Source organism: Nilaparvata lugens, chromosome 10 (assembly GCF_014356525.2).
Source record: "Nilaparvata lugens isolate BPH chromosome 10, ASM1435652v1, whole genome shotgun sequence".
In the NCBI taxonomy this organism is placed as follows: domain Eukaryota; kingdom Metazoa; phylum Arthropoda; class Insecta; order Hemiptera; family Delphacidae; genus Nilaparvata; species Nilaparvata lugens.
The window spans coordinates 8,217,402-8,239,689 of NC_052513.1; the positions used below are offsets into that span (position 1 = coordinate 8,217,402).

At 34.7% G+C, this 22,288-nt stretch overlaps 1 protein-coding gene across 1 annotated transcript in view; it reads left to right on the forward strand.

Moving 5' to 3' along the window:
• The first annotated feature begins 5,295 nt into the window (after positions 1-5,295).
• Positions 5,296-22,288, forward strand: part of LOC111052943 — a 62,404-nt gene continuing 45,411 nt past the window's right edge. The window contains exons 1-2 of the mRNA XM_039436612.1: positions 5,296-5,442; positions 13,888-13,947. Coding sequence (XP_039292546.1) covers positions 5,424-5,442; positions 13,888-13,947 — 79 coding nt within the window. The 5' untranslated portion in view covers positions 5,296-5,423. The remainder of the gene's footprint in view (positions 5,443-13,887; positions 13,948-22,288) is intronic.

The following is a 22,288-nucleotide window of genomic DNA, read 5'->3' on the forward strand; positions in this document are numbered from 1 at the left end:
CAAGAGATTGAAGATATTCTCCTCATATTCACGATCTCGGTAGTTCTAAGATGGAAAACAGTAGTTGAAGATAAATATTTAAGGTAACTGAGCTCCTATGGGATAAAATTTAGAACCAATCATGAGTTTCTATGATGTATGATCCTCGTTTAAGAGACTCTTGATTAACAGTGGAATTGCGAAAAAATGGTAAAACTTTAATCGTCACTTTTTCAATCGGTTGCAACTTTCTAATGGTATTGAAACTGGCTATCATTTTATGAGATTTTCAAAGTACTGGTTCATGAAAACACAAAGTTATCAAACATTCAGCGTTTTCATTATTTATTATCTTCTGTCAGTGGTCCAGCTAAAGAATTGATTAAAAACTTATCACTTACACCACAAAATTATGAAGTTGCCCTGAAACTATTGGAATCAAGATATGCTAACTTACGGATGATTGCCTCCAATCATTCAAACCTGATTTTGAACATACCTGCTGTTTCAAAGGAGTCGGCTACCGAGCTAGCTTCATTCATTGACAGAGTTTCGAGTAATTTGCATGCTTTGAAAGCATTTCAAGATTTGAACTATGCTGAGTTCATTTTAATTCATTTTCTCTGCCATCGTTTAGACACAAATACAGCTAAAGCTTGGGAGATGAGTTTGAAGGCTGACCAGTTTCCTTCTATTAATACATTCTATTAATACATCCCATTCTCTCAATGACATTTGTAAGGAACGATCTGATAAATCACAAACTCAAAAACATAGTGCATCTCAAAGGTCACAGTCACAGTCATATCATGTCAATACACAACATGCTGATAAAATATGTTTGTTTTGCAAAGAAAATCATGCACTTTATTTATGTAACAAGTTCAATCAAGTAAGTATTTCTGAAAGAGTAGCCTTTGTGAAATCAAATAAGCTATGTTTCAATTGTATGCGAACAGCAGAACATCATGCAAAGGAGTGCACTAGTTCCAATAGATGTAGAAGCTGTAATGGAAACCATCACACACTGCTTCATTTCAAAAGAGAAGAGTACAAAGAGAAGGAAATGGAGCAAGAGAGTGGAGGCTCATACTGTAGTGTGAAGACGCAAAGAGCGTCCAAAGTATTGTTAGCTACAGCAATAATTTCAGTTGAGGATAAGTATGGAAGACAACACAAATGTAGAGCTCTTCTAGATGCTGGATCACAAGTAAATTTTGTATGTGAAGCTCTAGCCCAACAATTAGGAATTAAAAGAGAAGCTGCAAATTTGTGTATTTCTGGTATAAACAAGATTTCAACCTCAGCAAGGCAAAGTGTATCGATAAAAATATCATCAAATCACAGACCATTTACCAGAGATATTTTGTGTTTTGTACTGCCACACATCACTGGTGATCTCCCCTCGTCAAACATTGATGTTAGTAGCTGGGGACTCCCTAACAACATTGTCTATGCTGATGAGGAATTTCAAATTGCAAGTAAGCCACAGATTCTTTTGGGAGCTGAAATATATTATGAAGTTTTATTGCAAGGACGTTTTGATCGTGGTCCTGACTACCCTAAAGTGATTGAGAGCATATTAGGATGGTTCATCTCCGGAAAGCTGCCAGAAGACTCCAATGAAAATCATGCAGACAATCATGTCAAAAGTTTCTTAGTGTCAAGTGCAACTGATGTGCAAAAGCAACTACAGAAATTTTGGGAGATGGAGCAATATGATGAGCCACAATGCAGATCAAAGGAAGATGAATATTGTGAGGAATTCTTCTCTAAGACTACCAAAAGAGATGATGATGGGCATTTTGTTGTAAGACTACCACGGCGTGCCAACCATAGGGCTTTGGGAGATTCATTAATGAATGCAGAGAATAGATTTCTCAAGATGGAGAAGAAACTGAGCAATAATGAAATTCTAAGAGAAAATTATGTGAAGTTCATGCATGATTATGAAGACCTTGGACACATGAGAGTCATCCAATGTAAAGATCTCATTGGGAAGAAGCATCAAGAGAAAGCTTATTACCTACCTCACCATGTTGTTATCAAGGAAAGCAGTAGTACAACCAAGTATCGTGTCGTATTTGATGCTTCAGCAAAAGGGAGCAATGGGGTATCTCTGAATTCTATTTTGATGACTGGTCCAACTATTCAACAAGATATATCATCCATAATTCTTCGTTTTCGTACTCATCTATATGTAATGACTAGTGATATCACAAAGATGTACAGAATGATAAAAGTGCATCCAGATGACTACCATCTTCAAACAATTCTCTGGCGAGACAATCCTCATCAGGACATCAAGCACTACCAGTTGACAACATTGACTTATGGAACAGCACCAGCAGCCTTCCTTAGTACTCGCTGTTTAGCTGAATTGGCTGAGGAGAACAAGCAAGAATATCCACATGCAGCACATGTAATAAAAAATGATTTTTATGTGGATGACCTATTGACTGGTGGAGATGACCTTGATACAGTGAAAGCACTACAAAGGGAGGTAGCAGATATCCTATATAGTGCTGGATTCATGCTACACAAGTGGTGTGCTAATGACAAACAACTGCTAGAAAGTGTTCCCAAGGAGAAAAGAGAACAAAACTTGTCAATCAAACTTGAAGAAGCTGAATCTATCAAAACTTTGGGTTTAATCTGGAATCATGAGAGGGATATTCTCAATTTTGATATCAACATCGATTTATCCAGAACAAATTACACAAAACGAATGGTCTTATCAACAATTGCATCAATTTATGATGTGCTTGGTATCCTGGGACCATTTATTGTCATGTGCAAAATTTTCATGCAAGATCTGTGGAAATATGACTTAAAATGGGATGACAAACTTCCTCCTAAATTACATGAAGCATGGAATGATATTATTCAAGAAATTCCAAAATTGAGACTTATTACAGTACCAAGGTTTGTGAAGGCATCAGGCTCAATCATCAATGTACAAATTCATGGATTTTCAGACGCATCAGAGAAAGCGTATGGAGCTTGTGTTTATTTGAGAACTGTTGATGTAAATGGATCAACTTGCATACGACTCCTATCTTCAAAGTCTAAAGTGGCTCCAGTCCAACAGATTTCTCTTCCTAGATTGGAGCTGTGTGGAGCACTCATTCTGAGCAAGTTAGTGAAGAAAATTTTATTAGCACTACGTTTTGATGTTGATAAAATACTATTGTGGACAGACTCTACTGTAGTTTTGGCCTGGTTATCAGCAAACCCTTCAAAATGGAAAACATTCATAGCAAATCGTGTGTCAAAGATACAAGAGCTTACAAATCAATACACCTGGCAACATATTTCATCAAAGGAGAATCCTGCTGATGCAATTTCAAGAGGAAATTCAGCACAAACTTTACATACTAACAATTTGTGGTGGGAGGGTCCGGTCTGGTTGAAACAGACTGAGGAGAATTGGCCTCTGCCAATCACAAACTCAAGCACAGTTATGGAAATGAGAGACCCTGAAGTGTTGGCTAGTGTTGGATGCATTGAAGAGGAGTTTTCAGCGAAATTTCAATCCTTGACAAAGACATTGCATATTATGGCTTATGTTTTAAGATTCATCAACAATAGCAGAAATTCAAAGGAAAAAAGAGTTGATGTATTAACTCCAGCAGAATTAGAAAGTGCCCTGATCAAATGTGTGAGACAAATGCAAGAAATCTACTTGAGTGAAGAAATATTGAGTTTAAAGGGATCTGGAGTATTATCAAAGGGAAGTTCACTCAAGAGCTTGCTACCATTTGTTGACAAGTCAGACTGTCTCAGGGTGGGCGGAAGATTACAACAATCTGCATTGGATTACAACGCAAAACATCAGATCATTCTACCAGCAAAGGCACATTTAACTCAGTTAATAGTGTATCATGAGCACAAACGTCTATTACATGGAGGCAGCCAGCTAGTTCATTCTTCACTGAGACAAAAATTCTGGATTATGAATGGGAAATCGGTAATAAGAAACTTACTACATCAATGTGTGACATGCTACAGGTTCAACACAAAGAAAACTGAACAACTGATGGGCCAACTGCCCAAGCATCGAGTCAGTCCATCCAAACCATTTCTCAATGTGGGAGTTGATTATGCAGGACCATTCACTATTCATCAAGGTGGGCGGCGCAGTAAAGTTACATCAAAGGCTTATGCAGCTTTGTTTGTCTGTATGGCTACAAGAGCAATTCACTTGGAAGTAGTAAGTGATTTAACAACTGCAGCATTCATTGCTGCTCTGCAAAGGTTCATCTCAACTAGAGGAATTTGTGCAACTTTGTTCAGTGACAATGGTACTAACTTTGTTGGAGCTAAAAATGAACTGCATGAAATGTATGTTATGTTGAAATCATCAGAAAAGGCTATAAAGGAGCAGCAGCGATTGAAGGAATTGAATGGAATTTCATCCCAGCACATTCACCACACTTTGGAGGATTATGGGAGGCAGGAGTAAAATCCATGAAATATCACCTACGTCGTGTCATGGGCAAATTTATCCCAACATTTGAAGAGCTGACCACAATACTGAAAAGAATTGAAGCATGTCTGAATTCTCGACCAATATGCCAGATTTCTACTGACATCTCATCTCCACAAGCTTTAACTCCAGGACATTTTCTTATAGGAGGACCAATCAAATCCTTTCCCGAGACCGACTACTTAAAAACTCCCATCAACCGTCTCACCAGGTGGGAGCTGAGTCAACAATGTGTTCAACAGCTATGGCAAGCCGAGGTAAGACATCGCATTCGGCTTCACTCGACTATAGTGAGGTCCATGTTATAATGGCAGTATTTAATTAGCAATCGTATTGCTACCATTCAACAAAGAGGATAGCGCTATCTCTTTCTCGCTTTTCTCTGTTGCCAGATTGGCTTCTTAACAATGTAGAAATATACTCAATTAACAAAATATTTAATCTTGGTTATGAAAATTCATTATGAAATTATTGAAAAATAATTTCTTGTTTGATAAAATATAACTGTTTATTTTTAAAGAGAATCAACAGTTGCGTTAGTATTCAATAAACACATCACATAAACCTGTATCAGTTACCGTCTATAGAAGGCATTGACAAGACAGAGGATCGACAACGTTGTTCTCCTATCTTTCTCCACTGCCATTATAACGTGGACTTCACTTTTGACTCGGCAAAAGTGAAGTGGTGTGAGTGTGCCGTTTTGTTTTTTGAAATATTGATCCACCTAGTTTGTCGTCGACCCACTTTGGCCCATCCCTATAATGAAGCAGCCAAGCTGCAATGCTGCTATGCTATGTGCATGTTTTGATTTCAATGATTTCATCATTTCATTGTGCGAGCCGTGAGCACTGTGCCGTGAGTTTTGGTTATTCAGGCATTTATTCAATTTATGAGTGAAATTTAGAATTAATTTGAAAAGTTAAAGTGCGGTTGATGCTCTTGATTCCAAGTAATGATGAACGGTCCAAAAGGTTTGTTTCACTCATCTTCCATTATTTCAGTTTTGTTTGATTTTTGTTTATGCTTTTAGGTTATTTATTAGGTATATGCCAAGTTTTGAAATAAAATGCCGGTACAAATTTGACAGTATTTTGTATTCTATTAATTATGTTGAGTCGATATTAAAGTAGTTTTGTAGAATATAATAATAATAATAAAGTTTATTTGATTTGTTAACCTCGTTTTAATGCAATTATCACTTCAAGTTGAAATTAAAAAATAAAATTAGAGAATATTGAAATAGCTTATTTGTTAAACTAAGTAATTCTTTATGATAAATTATTGCCTTGACTTTGGCAATGAATAAATATTAAGCTATCTGATAGAGATAAAAATATTTCGATCTAGGCTACATAAAAATAAAGAATATTATATTTAGTCATTTTCTTAGAATTAGCCTACTGGCTTTGAAAAATTATTGATTGAATAGATTACAGATAGGATGCACTACGGTACCAAAATGGAAAAAACGGACAAGCCTTGAAATATATCTTAATCCTTAAGTATGCCAACTAACAAATACTTTGGTACCGTACTTGGTAGTGTCTTTAATTTTTAGATAAGATACCACCGATAAATGGTTTTTATGAGCCTGATTCAGCCTGCAGCTGGACTCCCAATAATGATAGACTTATTTATTATTGTACTTACCCAGTTCATAAAATATTATTCAATAATAATTTCAAATAAGACTTCATACTCACACGGCCGGGCTAAGTGGAAATAGTATAAAAATTAAATATTATTAAGAGTACTTAAGTTTGCGTATACCATGAGTAGAATGAAGCCATTTCTCTCTGTGAGGATCCCAGTTTTACTCTCGGGGAACACTAGACAGTTTAGTGTGTATAAACCCGCCTATGCCGGGGATGCACGGCAATGGCCGTTCTTAACTGATTGTCGACCAACACTCTGATTATTGTCCTTATATTGGCTAAGAATTAGCCAATCAGAGGAACACATGACAATCGGTAAATGTGAAGTCGGCCAATGTCAAACGCTTCCTACATGGTTGGGCTCTCTACACAGTTATAGACAGTCTCAAACGTTGTGAGCTGAGCTTGCTAAACTCATATGAACTTGAAACTTGTAGATATCCAACCAGTAGCGCCGTGGTCGTCCCTGCGGAATACACAGTCTTCATAGAATTCATGTAGGCTATAGTATGGCTTTAGTTGGAAGTGTCTCTTTAGGAGGTCCTTGAAGGCGTCTATAGTTTCGACATTCTTTATTTATTCTGGAAGATGGTTGTAAATATTGCTACATAAGTACCTGGAACACTTTTGCGCCAGTCCAGATCTCACTGTCAGTATATGGGTGTCATCATGTCGTCTTGTATTATAATCATGTACATTTTGGTTCCGTTGGAAATAATCCGGGTTTCTTTCAATCATCTGAGCTGATTCAATAAAAAAGGAGGGCTGGGAGCATCAGTAATTCCAGTCTCAATAAACAAAGCCTTATGCAATATGCCAAGTCGTTTTCATTGCTTATAATTCTAAAAATCCTTTTCTGAAGGAGAAGCACACGTTTTGCGCTGGGGCTGCTGCTCCAGAATATTATGCCATATTTTTTGTGTATTTGAGATATTGTGGTAATTATTCATATTAAATAAAAAGACTAAGAAATTGTCGTAAACCTCAGATTTATTGATAGTTAGAAAGGTTTTGGTGTAACAACCGGTCTTTCTAACTATCAATAAATATCCAAAGTTGTATTCAGGGCCAGGTCTTCTTGGATAGATCGTGTCAATAAAACATGGTACATAAACTGTAGACTGTGACGGCAGCGTCACAGTCCAGCAAAGCTTTCGCCGAAAAAATCCTCTAACCGGTAGAAGCTCCTTCCAACAAGCCACTTTGACAATGAACTTCTGAACACATTGACTGGGTGTGCCCGAACCGAGTTCGGCAGGCAGTTGAACATTCGCACCGCCAAAACAGGAAAACTGTCCTTCACTCTTGACAGTCGACAGCGCGGCACATCCAAGTCAACCCCCCTTCGAATTCCATGTGAGTGCACTTCCTCCCTTCTAGCAAATGTGCAGATGTTTCTCCTGACGTGTAGGAGCGATGACAATATGTACATGCCATGAACTGTATGGATGCCCAAACGTTGGAATATGGGCTGACAGTGTGCATCATACTCGCTAAACGTAATTACACGAAGTGCCTTTTTCTGGAGCAGAAGGATACTCTCACAATGTGAAGAGTGTCCTCACAGCAGTATTCCATAGATAATTTGGCTATGGCACAGTGGATAATAGGCCATAATCAAATGCTCCTCAATCAGCAAGCACCTAAGTCTTCTCAACAGGTAGATCACACGAGACAATCTTCTGCATACAGCATCCACATGAGCACTCCATGTTAACTTTGGATCGATGTTAAATCCCAGAAGCTTCCCTCAGATGACCTCAGTTCTTTATGAAAAGATAAAAGTATATGATTCATAAAGCAGTGGGTTTTTTTAATAGAGTGCCTGTTTAATAAGCCCTGCATATTAAATGTTTGATTGCAACTCTCTAAAAAACAATCAGATCAAACAACTTCATCCTGCATGCAGCCAGATGGCGTACACTGGGAATGTGAAACACGTCTTGATGTTTTTTTACTCTTGACGTAAACTTAGACAAGAGCTTCTTCTGATGTACAGGTACAAATCTGCTCTAGATGTATAGGATCTTTTTGATGTTCAGGCAGAAGAGGAAGTAATTATTGACAACTGCAAAAATACCCAGCCTTAAAAAAGGGTTCACCGTGTGCACAATAATTTTTTGGCGAATCCAAGCAGATTCAGTATGTCCACAACTTCAGCTCATTAACTTCATCTGAGTAGACCATATGAGATAATGAAGGTGGAAGAGAGCATAATACATCATGACAAGATCTCCTCTGTCCCATGTTTCCTCACTTTGTCACCTGGTCATATGGGACATATATATTTATCTCATATTGATCAGGATTTTAGAGTTTTTAAATTAAAAGTTCAATGAACAGTATTTTGTCTTTGAACAATCATTTGTCATCGACAGAAAGATTGTTTATTTCATTTGTTGTCAATATTAACGTTAGCATCTTTCTATTTTTAATAACAAACGTGCGCTTGTGCGATAGATAGAAATATGTACTCGAGATGGCTTTCATGTTTGGCATTGACTGAGTTTATATTAATACCCAAAATTTATCTTTTGGGCTGAGCTTGTTCGTTCGTTAGGACTGTGAGTAAAGTCCGGCTGATCCAGTGAAAAGGATAGACTTGTTTCGTTTCATAATACAGTTATTCTGTCACAGATCGGGCAGTTTAAAAATAATTGTATTATTAAGGGAGACAGGTTCTGAACCTATTCATTGGTTCAGTTAATTTTGTTTTTCAATACTAACTGTAAAATCGCGTTTCAACCAGTGAATGCCAAACGGGGAAGCCATTTTCGAAAGGTAGGCGTCTACTGGATAAGATCTTTTTTTTAATTTTCATAACCACAAAGATTGAATCATTAGCAGCAAGCAAGTAGTTTCCCTATTTATTTCATTTTAATATTGTGTTTGTTAAGATATTTATATTTTACCTTTTGAATAGTCAAAATCAATATTATCATATTTAACCGAAAGTACCAATTAATTAAAGTACTAGTTATTCTGTTCTCTTTTTGTTATCATTTTTCATTCCCCCTTTACATATTTAGAGAAAGTGTCACATCCTGCTCACATAATTGGTGGAGGCGTCCCACCACCGTTACATATTTGGTGAAGGCACCTTGCTTACAACTTTCAGCAACATTTAGGACATTCTCTTTGTCACTTGCTGAATGTGGCTAATCAGTTTGATTTTTGATCCAAGACAAGACCCGTTTGAGTTTTGACGCTCAGCAGCTTCACGGGGTCTTAATCACTAGGTAGAGTAGGCTTAGTAATAACCTGCAGATTATATTATGGAATTCTGGGCCTGGCTCTTCTTTAGCCGGAAGCAAATGACCTCTAATAATGAACTACCGTACCAAAAATAGAGTATGAGTTAAGAATACTCATTACTCTAAATGTGCGGCAACGGAATCAGTCAAAAATTGCTTAAATCTTGAAAGGTTATTTTTATGAAGCCTTTTAATTCAAAATTATTGAGATTGTATAAATGTGATGATCCGATCCTAATTCGCATCAGCTTGATTATCATTGGCAAAAATTTATTACATTATTATTACATTTATTACATTCCTTAATCACAACATCAAATTAATGATTGGAAGAGAATCAACAGGATAAACCCAAAACTGTTCCTCTCCCTAATTTTGCTAAAAATAGATTAAATGAGGTTATGAAAACACTTTTATAGAGATCACAAAAATTTACAGTCCAAATAAACATTATACTAAAAGTCTTGTATCTCGGTTGATCAGAATGATGAAACAAATTATTATTACACTTGAAAATGCATTAATAAATTTAAAAATATTAAAAAACTTGATAAATTTGAAGCCAGAAAAATCAAATTTATTCATAATTTAATTAATAATGTATGAAAATTTGTATCTAAATCCGATTTAAAATCTCTGCTCTAATTTTATTTATTTATTAAAATATTACAAAAAGTAATATTACACATATACAAGCTCTTTCGAACATGACCGCATTTGGGAGTACTGAATACATAACATATAAATAATTATGAATTATACATGATACTGATAAAAAAAAATTAATACAGAAATCAACAAGAACGAATTTTTAATGTTTGAACATAAGAAATTTTCCTCTCTTAATTTCTAACTGACAGTAATATTAATTAAGCATCAAGAACATATGAAGGAAGTACTTGAAAAATGATCTGAAGTTACAGGAACAGTACAATAGCCATGGAAGAGAAGTCTATCACACTATATGAGAAATTCAAAACAGGAAAAAACACAATAGGTATAGGCTACTACACAATAATGTTGTACATGCTCTCGACATGGGCATAGCAATTAGACATATTTACTTTCCTTGCCCTATTACCATAGGTAAGGAAAGTATTGCTTTCCAAAAAAAATTAAGGTACCCTAATTTCAAGTTTTCTATACGTTTCAAGGTCCCCTGAGTCCAAAAACATGATTTTTGGGTATTGGTCTGTGTGTGTGTGTATGTGTGTGTGTGTGTATGTGTGTATGTCTGTGAACACGATAACTCCATTCCTAATCAACCGATTGACTTGAAATTTTAAACTTAAGGTCCTTATACCATGAGGATCCGACAATAAGAAATTCAATAACATTGAATTCAAAATGGCGGGAAAAATGGCGGATAATTACTAAAAAACCATGTTTTTCACAGTTTTCTCGAAAACGTCTCTAACGATTTTCTTCAAATTTATACCATGGATAGCTATTTATAAGCCCTTTCAACTGACATGAGTCTCATTTCTGGGAAAATTTCAGGAGCTCCCTAATATCCTTGAGAAAAATGGCGGATAATGACTAAAAAACCATGTTATTCACGGTTTTCTCGAAAACGGCTCAAACGATTTTCTTCAAATTTATACCATGGTTAGCTATTTATAAGCCCTATCAACTGGCACGGGTCTGATTTCTGGGAAAATTGCAGGAGCACTGTAATATTCTTGAGAAAAAAGGTGGATAATTACTAAAAAACCATTTTTTCACTATTTTATCGAAAACGGCTCTAACGATTTTCTTCAAATTTATACCATGGATAGCTATTTATAAGCCCTATCAACTGGCACGAGTCTCATTTCTGGGGAAATTGCAGGAGCACCGTAATATTTTTGAGAAAAAAGAAAAAAGGAGAATAATTACTAAAAAACCATGTTTTTCACTATTTTTTTCAAAAATAACGACCGATTTTTTTCAAATTCATACTCTGTATAGTTATTTATCAGCTCTATCAACTGGCATGAGTCTCCTTTTTTGGAAACTAATGGGGTGTCCACCCCATCCTTGAGAAATGGACTTAGTAACCTCCTTCTCGTGCATAAGGTAGGTAGGTAGCCCAGTTCATAAAAATAAAACATAGTCGAGATATTTCATCTGTAGAACAACTGTTTTGACGACTTTAAAAAAATGACGACTAAAAAAAATCATCGAATTTCACAATTTACACAAAGGAAAAAGTACTCTGAAAACAATTATATATATATATAAAAAATATATATATTTAAAAAATATATAATTTAAAAAATCTGGTGTGGTACACTCACACAACTTTCCTTGTTCAGTTTCAAATAGATTTTTTAAATTCATGTGTAAACAGATGTGGTGATACTATAAGTGAAATTTCCCCTGGCAATCTGTTAAAGAATTTACCTTCCAAAAAAAAAGATTTGCGGAAAAAAGTTGAATTAGGCCTTGGAACCCTTATCTGTCCAGCTGCACGAGTCAACGGCCCCTGCCCAGCAAAATTTACTGTATTGCTTTGATTGCCACTGGCCCAATAAAATTGTAACAGAACCTTGTAAATGAATAAAGATCTGAGACTCAAGAAGTTTAGACCGCTGAACAGGTCAGCACGCATAGCAGGAGGTACTTGGAAGAATCGAAGCAAGGATCATTGTAGTGTAGAGTGACTAGAAGTTTCATGTGATTGATGTAGGTGCATCCCCAACATGATATGCCATAAGAAATTTTGGAGTGAGCTAAAGAGAAATATATGTTTTTGAGTACGGAATTAGGACATAATTTTTTCCCCTCCCTGAAGCCATATTGATTGGGAACAAAAAAAAAATTCTTAAATTAAATCGCATCTCTCAAGTGGCTCTAGTATATTTTGATGTAATTTTGTGGAAAATTAATTATTTTAGTTCAATTTCAAAACCATAGGTATTGTGAATATTTATTATATACATTATTTCTTGCTTTCAGCTCAATCCTTATTTCTTTACTTGGCATTTATTATAGCTTAGTCGAACCTCCTAATGTTGTAAGTTGTAACTATTGATGTTTTGAAAACACAAATTTTAAATAATTGTCAACCACTTTGAAAAGTACCACAACATCACTCACAACACAACTCTAAGGTATTGATGTTTTGTTCTATCTTTTGAAGTGTTGTGATGATGATGAACATTTTTTTGAACAAACTAATCACTAAAAGGGGTGAAAAGGATGACTGTTGAACGGGGAAAATTTCCCGAATATAGGGAATTTTCCAAGTTCTCTATTTCCCTGTGATGTTGGCGGGAAATACGGCTTCTGTCCGCGTCAGGCGTCAGTTTATCTCCTGATATCGTACAGTTGGAATCGTGCTCAAGAGGATCGTTTATAAGATGACAGGTTATATCTGCTCTTTCCATCCTTTATTCACTTTTTTCAAAGAGTGCTTGTGCGCTGCACCCTGAGCTCATTTAAAATCGTTGTTCAATTAAAATTATTTGTATTGAAATAAATTAGCATTCTATTGGAATTGGTTCACATAATTTACTCATCTATGCAATTTAAAACTTGAAATTGGATTAAAAGCTTTAGAATTAGAAGTAAAGACAACTATTTTTTCAAACACGTCATCAACCAAACCTCTTGTAAATGAACAGTTTTTGGATAAGTCTGTTATTTTCTCCTAAGCATAATAATTATTATATGATTACTGTATAATATTTATTTCAAACATCCAATGAAAACTATATAAATAGAATTTAGGACTCCTGCTACTGCAAATGTTCACCAAATAACTTAATAGCAGATGGAAATTTAGTTCTTCGATCAATATTTACTGTAGCAGGAGTCTTCAGTTCTATTTATATAGCTTTCATTGGATATTTGAAATGACCATTATACAGTAATATTATTCCAGCAGGCGGTTAAACTGCAATTTTTTATCAAATCTTCCATATTGTATGATTTGTAATTGAATTAGTATAAATGGTTGAATAGATAACAAAAATTCTCATCCGTTTTTGACCAGTCTTATCGCACTTTCCTCATATTTTGCAATATTTTTCAATTATATTCATATTATTTTCAATGCATCTGAATTGATTCATCTTTCATGCATCATCATTCATGCATTAATTTCATATTTCATGCAGTATATTTTCATATTTCATTGATGCATCTGTTTTTATGAATCAAATATATTGTACCACATTACTTGAGCTTCACTCTGGTTTCAAAATATAAAGTTTACTCATCAGAAATAAGTAACACAGAAAAACGTTTATTAATCACCAGCTCATTCCTAATTAATTATAGTACTATATGCCCAAATTTTCAGAAATGAATCTAGTTTTAATATTACTAACAGTATTTTATTGTACTACTTCCTTATACTTATTGTGTATACCAGATACTTTTGTTGCAGAATTATAGACGAATAATCCTTGTTTCCATCTCACAGCTCTTTATAAATTCTCTATTTCATAGCCCACAATCTATTTTCATGAAAAAATGTATTTTTCTGAACATAAATTGAGCATGACTGCTTTGTTCCCAGGACTCGTGACATTCGTATACCTGTGTTTCATCTACAGCACATCACCAGCCATTTCATTGCGTGAGTGATAATTGAATATAATTTCTATGCTTACTATAAATTACGTAGTTGTGAATTTCTTGAATGTGTTTTGGAATTTGAAAAAAATATATTGTTATATTGTTTGAATCATTGTTATTTCACTTGATGAATTGTTAAAATATTAAAACATCTCAATTATAACAAACTCACGCAATTTCACATTAGTTATTATTTTTCAGAATGTATCTTGGTTCAATTGAAATAGGTAACATTAAAAACGTCTTGTCTGTACTTATACAAAATTTCTGATTTTGACATTTTTATTCTCCCCCTACACACATTTATTTTCTCCCCCCTACACACAGATGTATATTCTATTAGGGGTATTCTAAAATAAGTTGTATTTCATATTTGTGAATTATGTTTTTTTTTGGAAAATTAATTTGATCTGAATTGAATTTATTTAGCGATTTCCAATAATTTTCATGAAAATTTTATTCTATTATGTGTCGTCTGATACTATTCTATTCTTACCTGCTAACATGTATGAAATTAATGTTTTGTTTAGTAATTTTAATACGATTCTATTATTTCGTCGTCAGAGATTGTTCTTATTCACATGAAGATGAATGTAGTTTTAAATATAATTATATTTGATTTTTTTTAAACACTGTTTCTATTCTATTCGCTTTTTGTTTTTCAAAGTCAATTGACATTTTCTTGTTTATATTCAACTCAATTTTAACTATAAAGTGTAAAGTATGGTTGATGAGTTCAACAATATTGATAACTCTTTTATAATTTATTCTTATTTATCTTTATATTGAAAATATACACAAATCATACGAATGATAGGGAAAAGTTCATCATGAAATCAATGGAATTTGATTGAATGGAATAAAATTTTTCCCGACAGTATTGACGTGAAATTTTAAAATTGAGAGCCCTCTTTTTATATCTGACCCCATTCACTGTAATCATAGAGTAAGGAAACTATATTATTATTCTGTTCATCTCTGCTGTAACCGTGGGGTGACTTGAAATTGATGAACATCATGTGTGAACTGAGAGTTCATGTAGAAAACGGGAACCGATGTATCGATGCAAGGTTTTCGTGACAGCCAGCACTCAAAACAGCATTTTGTGGCGTTTGAGGATGGGCGGTGACGTCATGGGTTGGTTTTATCAGCGACCAGACAGGATCTCCTAAAGAAACATTCCGGGGAGCATTTGTATCGTGCCTAGTGTGAATTCCCCTCTGCCTGACGTTAATCGTGATCGTTGCCTGTCTGATAAGCAAAACATTGGCTGCCAGTTGAAAAGGTGCCAAAAGTCGTTTGTCAAGATTGGGGTCGGGTGGTCTTGTTTTTGTCAAATTGGATGTTTTTCCATTTTAATTCCATTAATAGTTTACAACCCTAGAAATTTCCGATTTATTAATAGATTCAATTACGTTATAGATATTGTAGGTTTCAAGATACCCCTTATACGAAGGGTTTAAATGCCTTTGTAGTGTTCGTATATCCTGTTATCACTTTACACCATGAAATTATATTCCTATAAATCCTATTTAGCCATAAATAATCTTACATTTGATGTATGGCTTAACGCTCCTGTTATTATAACGCTCCTGTTATCATGATCGCTAATGAAACCTTATACAGAGCTAGCTTATACAGAGAGAGCCTTATTATACAGAGATAGAGATTTACTGTAAATAGCTCTAGGTAATAGAAATTTAGATAAAGATAGATATGAAGAAGAATAAAAATAGATAAATAATTATTTATCTATTCACGTATTGTAGTCATCTACTAACTAATGAACTTCTATATTCCCCTCATGCAAATTTTTCCGCAAACCATCCCCAATTTTTCCCTCATCCGTGTTGGAAATAATGATTGTGTTCATGGGAGGTTGCGGTACATGTACGATTTCGACCAAGGACACGAAAATGCGTTCGGTGGGAGCTTTTGACAGTTCAGGTACCGGTCGCCATCTTGGAACAGAGTGGAGTGGTGCATGCTCACTTGCACCACGTACATGCTCACTTGCACCGCTCGAAAAGTATGTTCCACAAAGCCGGTACCGGGATCAACGCTTCTTATTGGTCGAGAGTTAAAGCGTTGGTTGTCTGCTGTTTTGTTAGGTTATGTCTTCACATTCAGAGTCTATATACTAAAAAAGGATGAGGCGTACGAAGTATTTTATTCCATTGATGGAATTAATTACAGAATAGTCGAAAAGCAAGAAATTCATTCATTATTGGCTGGAAAGTTTATTATTTTTGAGCTTTATTGACTATTCTACTAAACTAAGATTTGTTTATGTTATCTTTTAGTTGGAATTCTATATTTTGTTTATTCATTCCTAAGCCAGGATCTATCTAGATAAATGTCTGGATAGTAGACATAAATCAAGAAACTTTAATTATTAACATTTTGCTAATATTCCATAAAACGTTTTATTCATTAACACTAATTGCATAGAAAAAGTAGTCAAATTTTCATTGATGATAGCACAACCATCATTAATTATTAAAAAAAACATGATTACAATATACATTTTCAAATTATAAATTAATAATTATTATTGATTCAATAATATAAATTATAGCTGAAATGTTCACATTGATAACACCTTTATTATTTAGTCAACACCGATCTGTAAACGATTAATTTCAAAAGTACGCGCCAAAAACGGTGAACCAGAATTCGATTTTCGTTCGGTGGGAGCAAGTAGTGGTGCAGCAGTCACGTGGTTTCTGGTGACTGCTCACTTCGCCGAAGACGTACATGCACCGCAACCTCCCATGAACACAATCATTGATTGCAAATTGCTACAGAGCACTTCACGTACGAAATTTTGAAAGCCACGCAACGTGGGCACGCGGGTGGCACCAGTACACATAATTGTATTGCATTTCGAATTCAAACTGCGTTTTGTGCCGAATTACGAACCACCAACCACCGTTTTCATGTTTCCTGGATCTAGCAGTACAGTAGTAGGAAATAGGAATTCTGTTCCGCTTTTGAATTGGTAGTTTCGTATTAAAGGCTAAATGACTGAAAAAGAGGACCTGATGTTTCAACAAAATTTATCAAACCAATGAGAAACTAGTTTCGGTTGTTACATATAAGCGTCCAATTACAACCAGAGAGGACTTATAAATTATTACTTATTCAATCTGTGTTACAACGCTTCGAAATTAATAAATTGACTCAGTTATCTGTTCGGGATAAAATAATATTTATAGCCCAGACTATCTGTGTCAAATAGCAAGTACGGATAAAATCCTCACTCTAAAGTCCCCTACTCATCACACGCAACTGTGTGGCTAAGAGGGTCCACCTTCTTCTCAGTATTACACACCGAACATTCTTCTCGAATGCCCCTTTCTGGCTTATTTCATGCTTATTTATTTCGTAGTTCCCATACAACATTGTTTGCTTATAACTAAATAAGAAACAATAGCTTGAGCTATTGTTTCTCTATGGTAATATCATACAGTATTTAAAGTGTAATTTATAAAGCATACAATTCGACCAAATTCTATCTTTTTTTTGTGTAGTTGAGAAGTTGATATTGTGGTAATTATTCATATTGAATGAAAAACACTAAGAAATTGTCAAAAAACCACAGATGTATTGATACTTAGAAAGGCCGGTTTCGGTTATTACACCATTTCAATCTCTGATGAACTGTTTATCAAACTCTGTTTATCAGAGATTGACAATGGTGTAATAACCGAAACCGGTCTTTCTAAGTATCAATAAATCTGTGGTTTTTTGACAATTTCTTAGTCTTTTTCATTCAAAATTCTATCTAATTTGCTAAAAAGCAAAAAACTATCTAGGTTGCAAAACCTCCTGGGTTTTCATGATTATAAAGAAACTAGTTAGGCTTCACTCTTAGGGGAGAGGTTATCCTCATAGGCGATACCATCTTATCTCACATAATGTGATAGGTGGCATGCTATCAGTTCTCCCGTTTAAAGTGTGCGTTCTTGAATCCAGTTATGCTAACAGACAGCTACGAGCTAAAGAAACTTTTTGGTGGTTCAGAACCCACCTGAAAACCCATACTTCCATGCATCTCCCATAACATAACCTATTTTTGGACAATTTCTATCAAAATTTGGAAAGGAACAGTTTTGGGCTTTAAGCCTGTTGTTCCTTTCCCAATCATTCACAGTTGAGAATGATATTGTATTTATGAATTAATAAATAAACCATTCGTACCATTAAATGCACAAGTCAAGGGCTTATGTGGATATCATTTGTGAACAAAAATATGTGACAATCGCATTTAATAGGAAAGGAGAGCCTAGTTTCTGTTGTTACACCATAACAGTCACAGTTAGTAGGACTTTATCTATCTCATCTCACTGTAAAATGAGTCATTTTTCAATCAAACTATTTTCTATGATACAGGTTGCTATAACGCGCTTTTAATAGAAATGTTAAGATTTTTGGTGAATTGAATGTTTAGGTCTACAGAGACAAATAATACAAGTTCAACGGTAAAAAGTATTCTATGGTATTTTTTCTCTATTATGGTTTTATGAAACAAGCCTCGGTAGTTTCAAATAACTCGAAATGTTATAAAAAAGAGGTTGCAAATTCAAATTGAAAAATTCAGTATGATATGCCTATGAAATGAAAGTTGATATGAAAATTCACAGTTGTAGTATAATATAAATCAGTGTGATATAAATGCGGTAAGTGAGAAGGATATCAATGCGTCACCATAAAAGAAGATTTCAGATGGTTTGCGACGCCGTAGGGGACCAACTAATTCAATTTCTACCGATGAACGCATCGTCACCATTTTTATTCCATCCTTTTCCTTGCGGACCTTTACTACCGGCATCTGGTCTCAATTCGCCATTCAAACCACGAATTTCGTTCACTGCTGTCGTCACCAACTAAAGGGACTCTGTAACACCCCCACCCACCCTACTTCTGCCCCCGGGGAATCTCCAAACCGAAAATTCCCCTCGAAATCCCCCAAATCCGCTCTTTTCCACTCACATTTCGTTAACCGCCAATCCTTGCCAACCCGATGAATAGGCAACGAGAAACAATTCACTCTTCGTTTCTGTTTATATTCCACTTCACATATCAGGACATTCATTGTAATTCCCACTTGATGAATATTTAAACTTGTTTCATGTACGTACATGTTTGAATATTACAATTGTTCAACCAAATATTGATTTCTGTAGGCCTATTGAAGAAAATATCAGTGATGATGGGTTTGTATAGTATTACATCACTTTGAATGGAATTATTGGAGAGGTATTTGGCAAATGGAAATTTCTGTAAATTCCAATAAAAACACTGGCTGCCGGTAACTTACCATCTTTACTTCCCCCAGACCCCGGTCTACAATAGGCTAGACTTAGTGGGCTATTGCCCGGTGCGGAAAAGTTTGAGAGGCGCAAAATTCAGTCGTTGTAAATTTTTTCATGTTTTTCAAGCGCTGTACAAAAAATATCTATAACAAAACACAACTAATACTTTTAAATACTACCTAAATAAAACAAACAAACTACTATGAATCAGGTCTAGACAAGAAATTAGTTGAAACAAAATCCAATGAATCTTAGAAAAAAAGGGCGGAAAATATTGTTTCAGGTTGCCCTGGGCGCAGCCCAGTACAACGAACCCTTGACTTTCCCCGTCTTTAAGCAGCTTTAGTGTTATTCGCCGCAAGAGAAGCTGACTTCACCAACTAGATTAAAAAGTCTTGAAAAAATCAAAGTGTAAAGCATCTTGTTCTTCTCACATGATTGAATGAGAGAGCATGAGTGGAGACAGGGAATAAACGTTTGAGGAAGGGAGCAAATAAAAGGGGAAAGTGGGGTGTTAACATATACTGAACAGATGGATTTCTTCCGCAGATGTAAAGTGTGTAGAAAACGATGTGTGGAAAGTGGAAAGGGGGGTGGTTTGGGTGGAAAAGTGAGACGGAAAAAGTGTAACTGAGAGCAAGAGAAATAGAGAGTGAGAAAGATTCAAAATGGAAAAGAAATGCGCGCTGTCAGGGTAAAAGATTGGTCCACGTCTTCGAACAGACTATATGAATAATATAGAGATCCTTCATTCTGATTCCTGAAAGTAACCACTCACAGCTCCCCTATTGGACGGCCATCTTGAATACATATATTCAATCTTCTCTTTCACTAAATTTCCATTACTCGTTCGTTCAACATTGCAAAAGGAACACGACTGTCGTTTGCATTGGTAGAGTAGGGAGCAAATGCAATGTGTTTGATAGAGCTTTGTATTATTCTCAACGACGGTTGAACCAGTTAGATTATGAGAATGTTTGTAGAGATTGGTATTAAAATTAATGTCTACAAAGTAAGAATCTATTTGGGACACTAATTGTTCATAGTCTTATATTTCTGCTTATTTTTGGACTTTCTATCAGGATATTATTTATTATTCTTCGTTTATTTTCATTGTGCTACTTCATACTTTTTTATCAGAATAACTAGAACCCTTCAATCTCTTTTTTCGAAGACACGACAAATTATTATTCGAGTCTTTGAAAAAAGATACAATGTATTTTTCATTCAGACAATTCATGCAACGCAGGTAGAAATATGAAATTACTTCAACTCTTAATTTGAATGAAGAATTATATAAATTTATCAGAAAGAACGGAAGTTTTGTGCTTGGTCTATTTAAGTTCCGTTTTGTACTAATTTTCTCAATAAATAAATAATATTGTAAGTGGGTTTAAGATAAATCTTGTTGAAAAATAAGCTACTTAGGTAACTACAAAGTGAATGAACTACTCCGAAGAGTTTATCATTGATGCTTGAACGGACTCACTATGTTTATTGATTCAGAAATCTTGAAATTTTCAACATACCCTCATAGAAGCATTACATTTTTGTTAAAAAACAAAAACAATGAAGGATGAAAGTGATTTTTCTTTGTTTTTACTTGAAAAAGACTTTATGTACATTTGTTCTGAGAAGTTCTGCTTCCCATCATTCATCGTTGTGTAGGAATACGAATTTAACCCCCTCAAATCTAAAAAAACTTTGTACGCCTCATACAGTACATATATTCACAGGTAGAGTGTCATCATTCACCATCAGCTGTTCTTAGTGAGAATTTGTGTGTATTTTTGGCTTCAAAATTCATAAAATAACTTAATTAATACAATGTGCAGTGATAATTAAGTGTAATATTTAACTATAATTTGGTGTTTTAATTTTTCTAAATTTAAAATTTGCATCACATATTTATTTTTGGACGAAAGTTGAGCTTGAACTTCTTACAGAAGAAACATAACCTATTTTTTGGACATGTAATCAAAATTTGGGAATGGAATAGTTTTGGGCCAAGCCTGTCCACGTATAAATAAATAAATAAATAAGGTACAGTGTCTCTTCCAGTGACTCTCCAGAAATTTTACATTTGTCATATTCAGCAAAGTAAAAAATTAGACACTTTCTAACAAATACCTCTTTTAGTTTATACCCAGGAGAGAAATTGCAAAGTTCTTCCATTTTTGATGTGTTCCGTAACGTGCAGTTTTCACGTCAGCTCATACAACGGAAATCGATCAGTTCTGAAACTCATAAAACTTTTCCAATCACACAAATCGTTCTGTTCGGCCCATCTTACTTTTACATAGATGCTAGTGCTAGGGTGCTACGCATAACTGCAGTGTGTATGCACAATTTGTTCTGGGTTTACAGTCGTTTTACATTATCTTTAAAACATGAAGGCTATGGTATTGTTATTGGATTGTATAAAAATAAAGTATCCAGTAATACATACAAATTATAATTATTCAATTATTTAACGTAATTCAACCATGGATAATTCATAATATTCTATGGATACTAAGTGAGACAGATACAGTCTTAACGTAAATAAGGAATTTTTCACTCTAGGCCTACATGACATTATTATACCATTAGCCTACATGAGTTTTGAGTAGTAACAATCGTCTTACATGATAAGTTATTAATTTTCATGATGGTTCGAAATCCAATTTGAATTGTAGCTCTAACATGACTATGATATGGCCTGACAACGAGGTAAAAATGTATTTCTCACAAACTTCTCTCTTCAAACAAAATATTTTTATTATTATCAACATCAATATTGATAGGATAATATTAAATCCTCAGTTATAATCATTCTATCATATGATCAAGCTGGCTTCTATTATGACTGTATCTTAAAATCAACCTTTTTCTCAAGGATAATGATCACATATGCCTTGAGGGGTGTTTTCGTAACGGGCATACGACAGAATCGACTTTGATTCAAGCTAATGTGTGGGCAATGTAACAGATAATGATGAGATTTGAGAGATGAATGTACCTTCACAAGTACACAATAGTTTA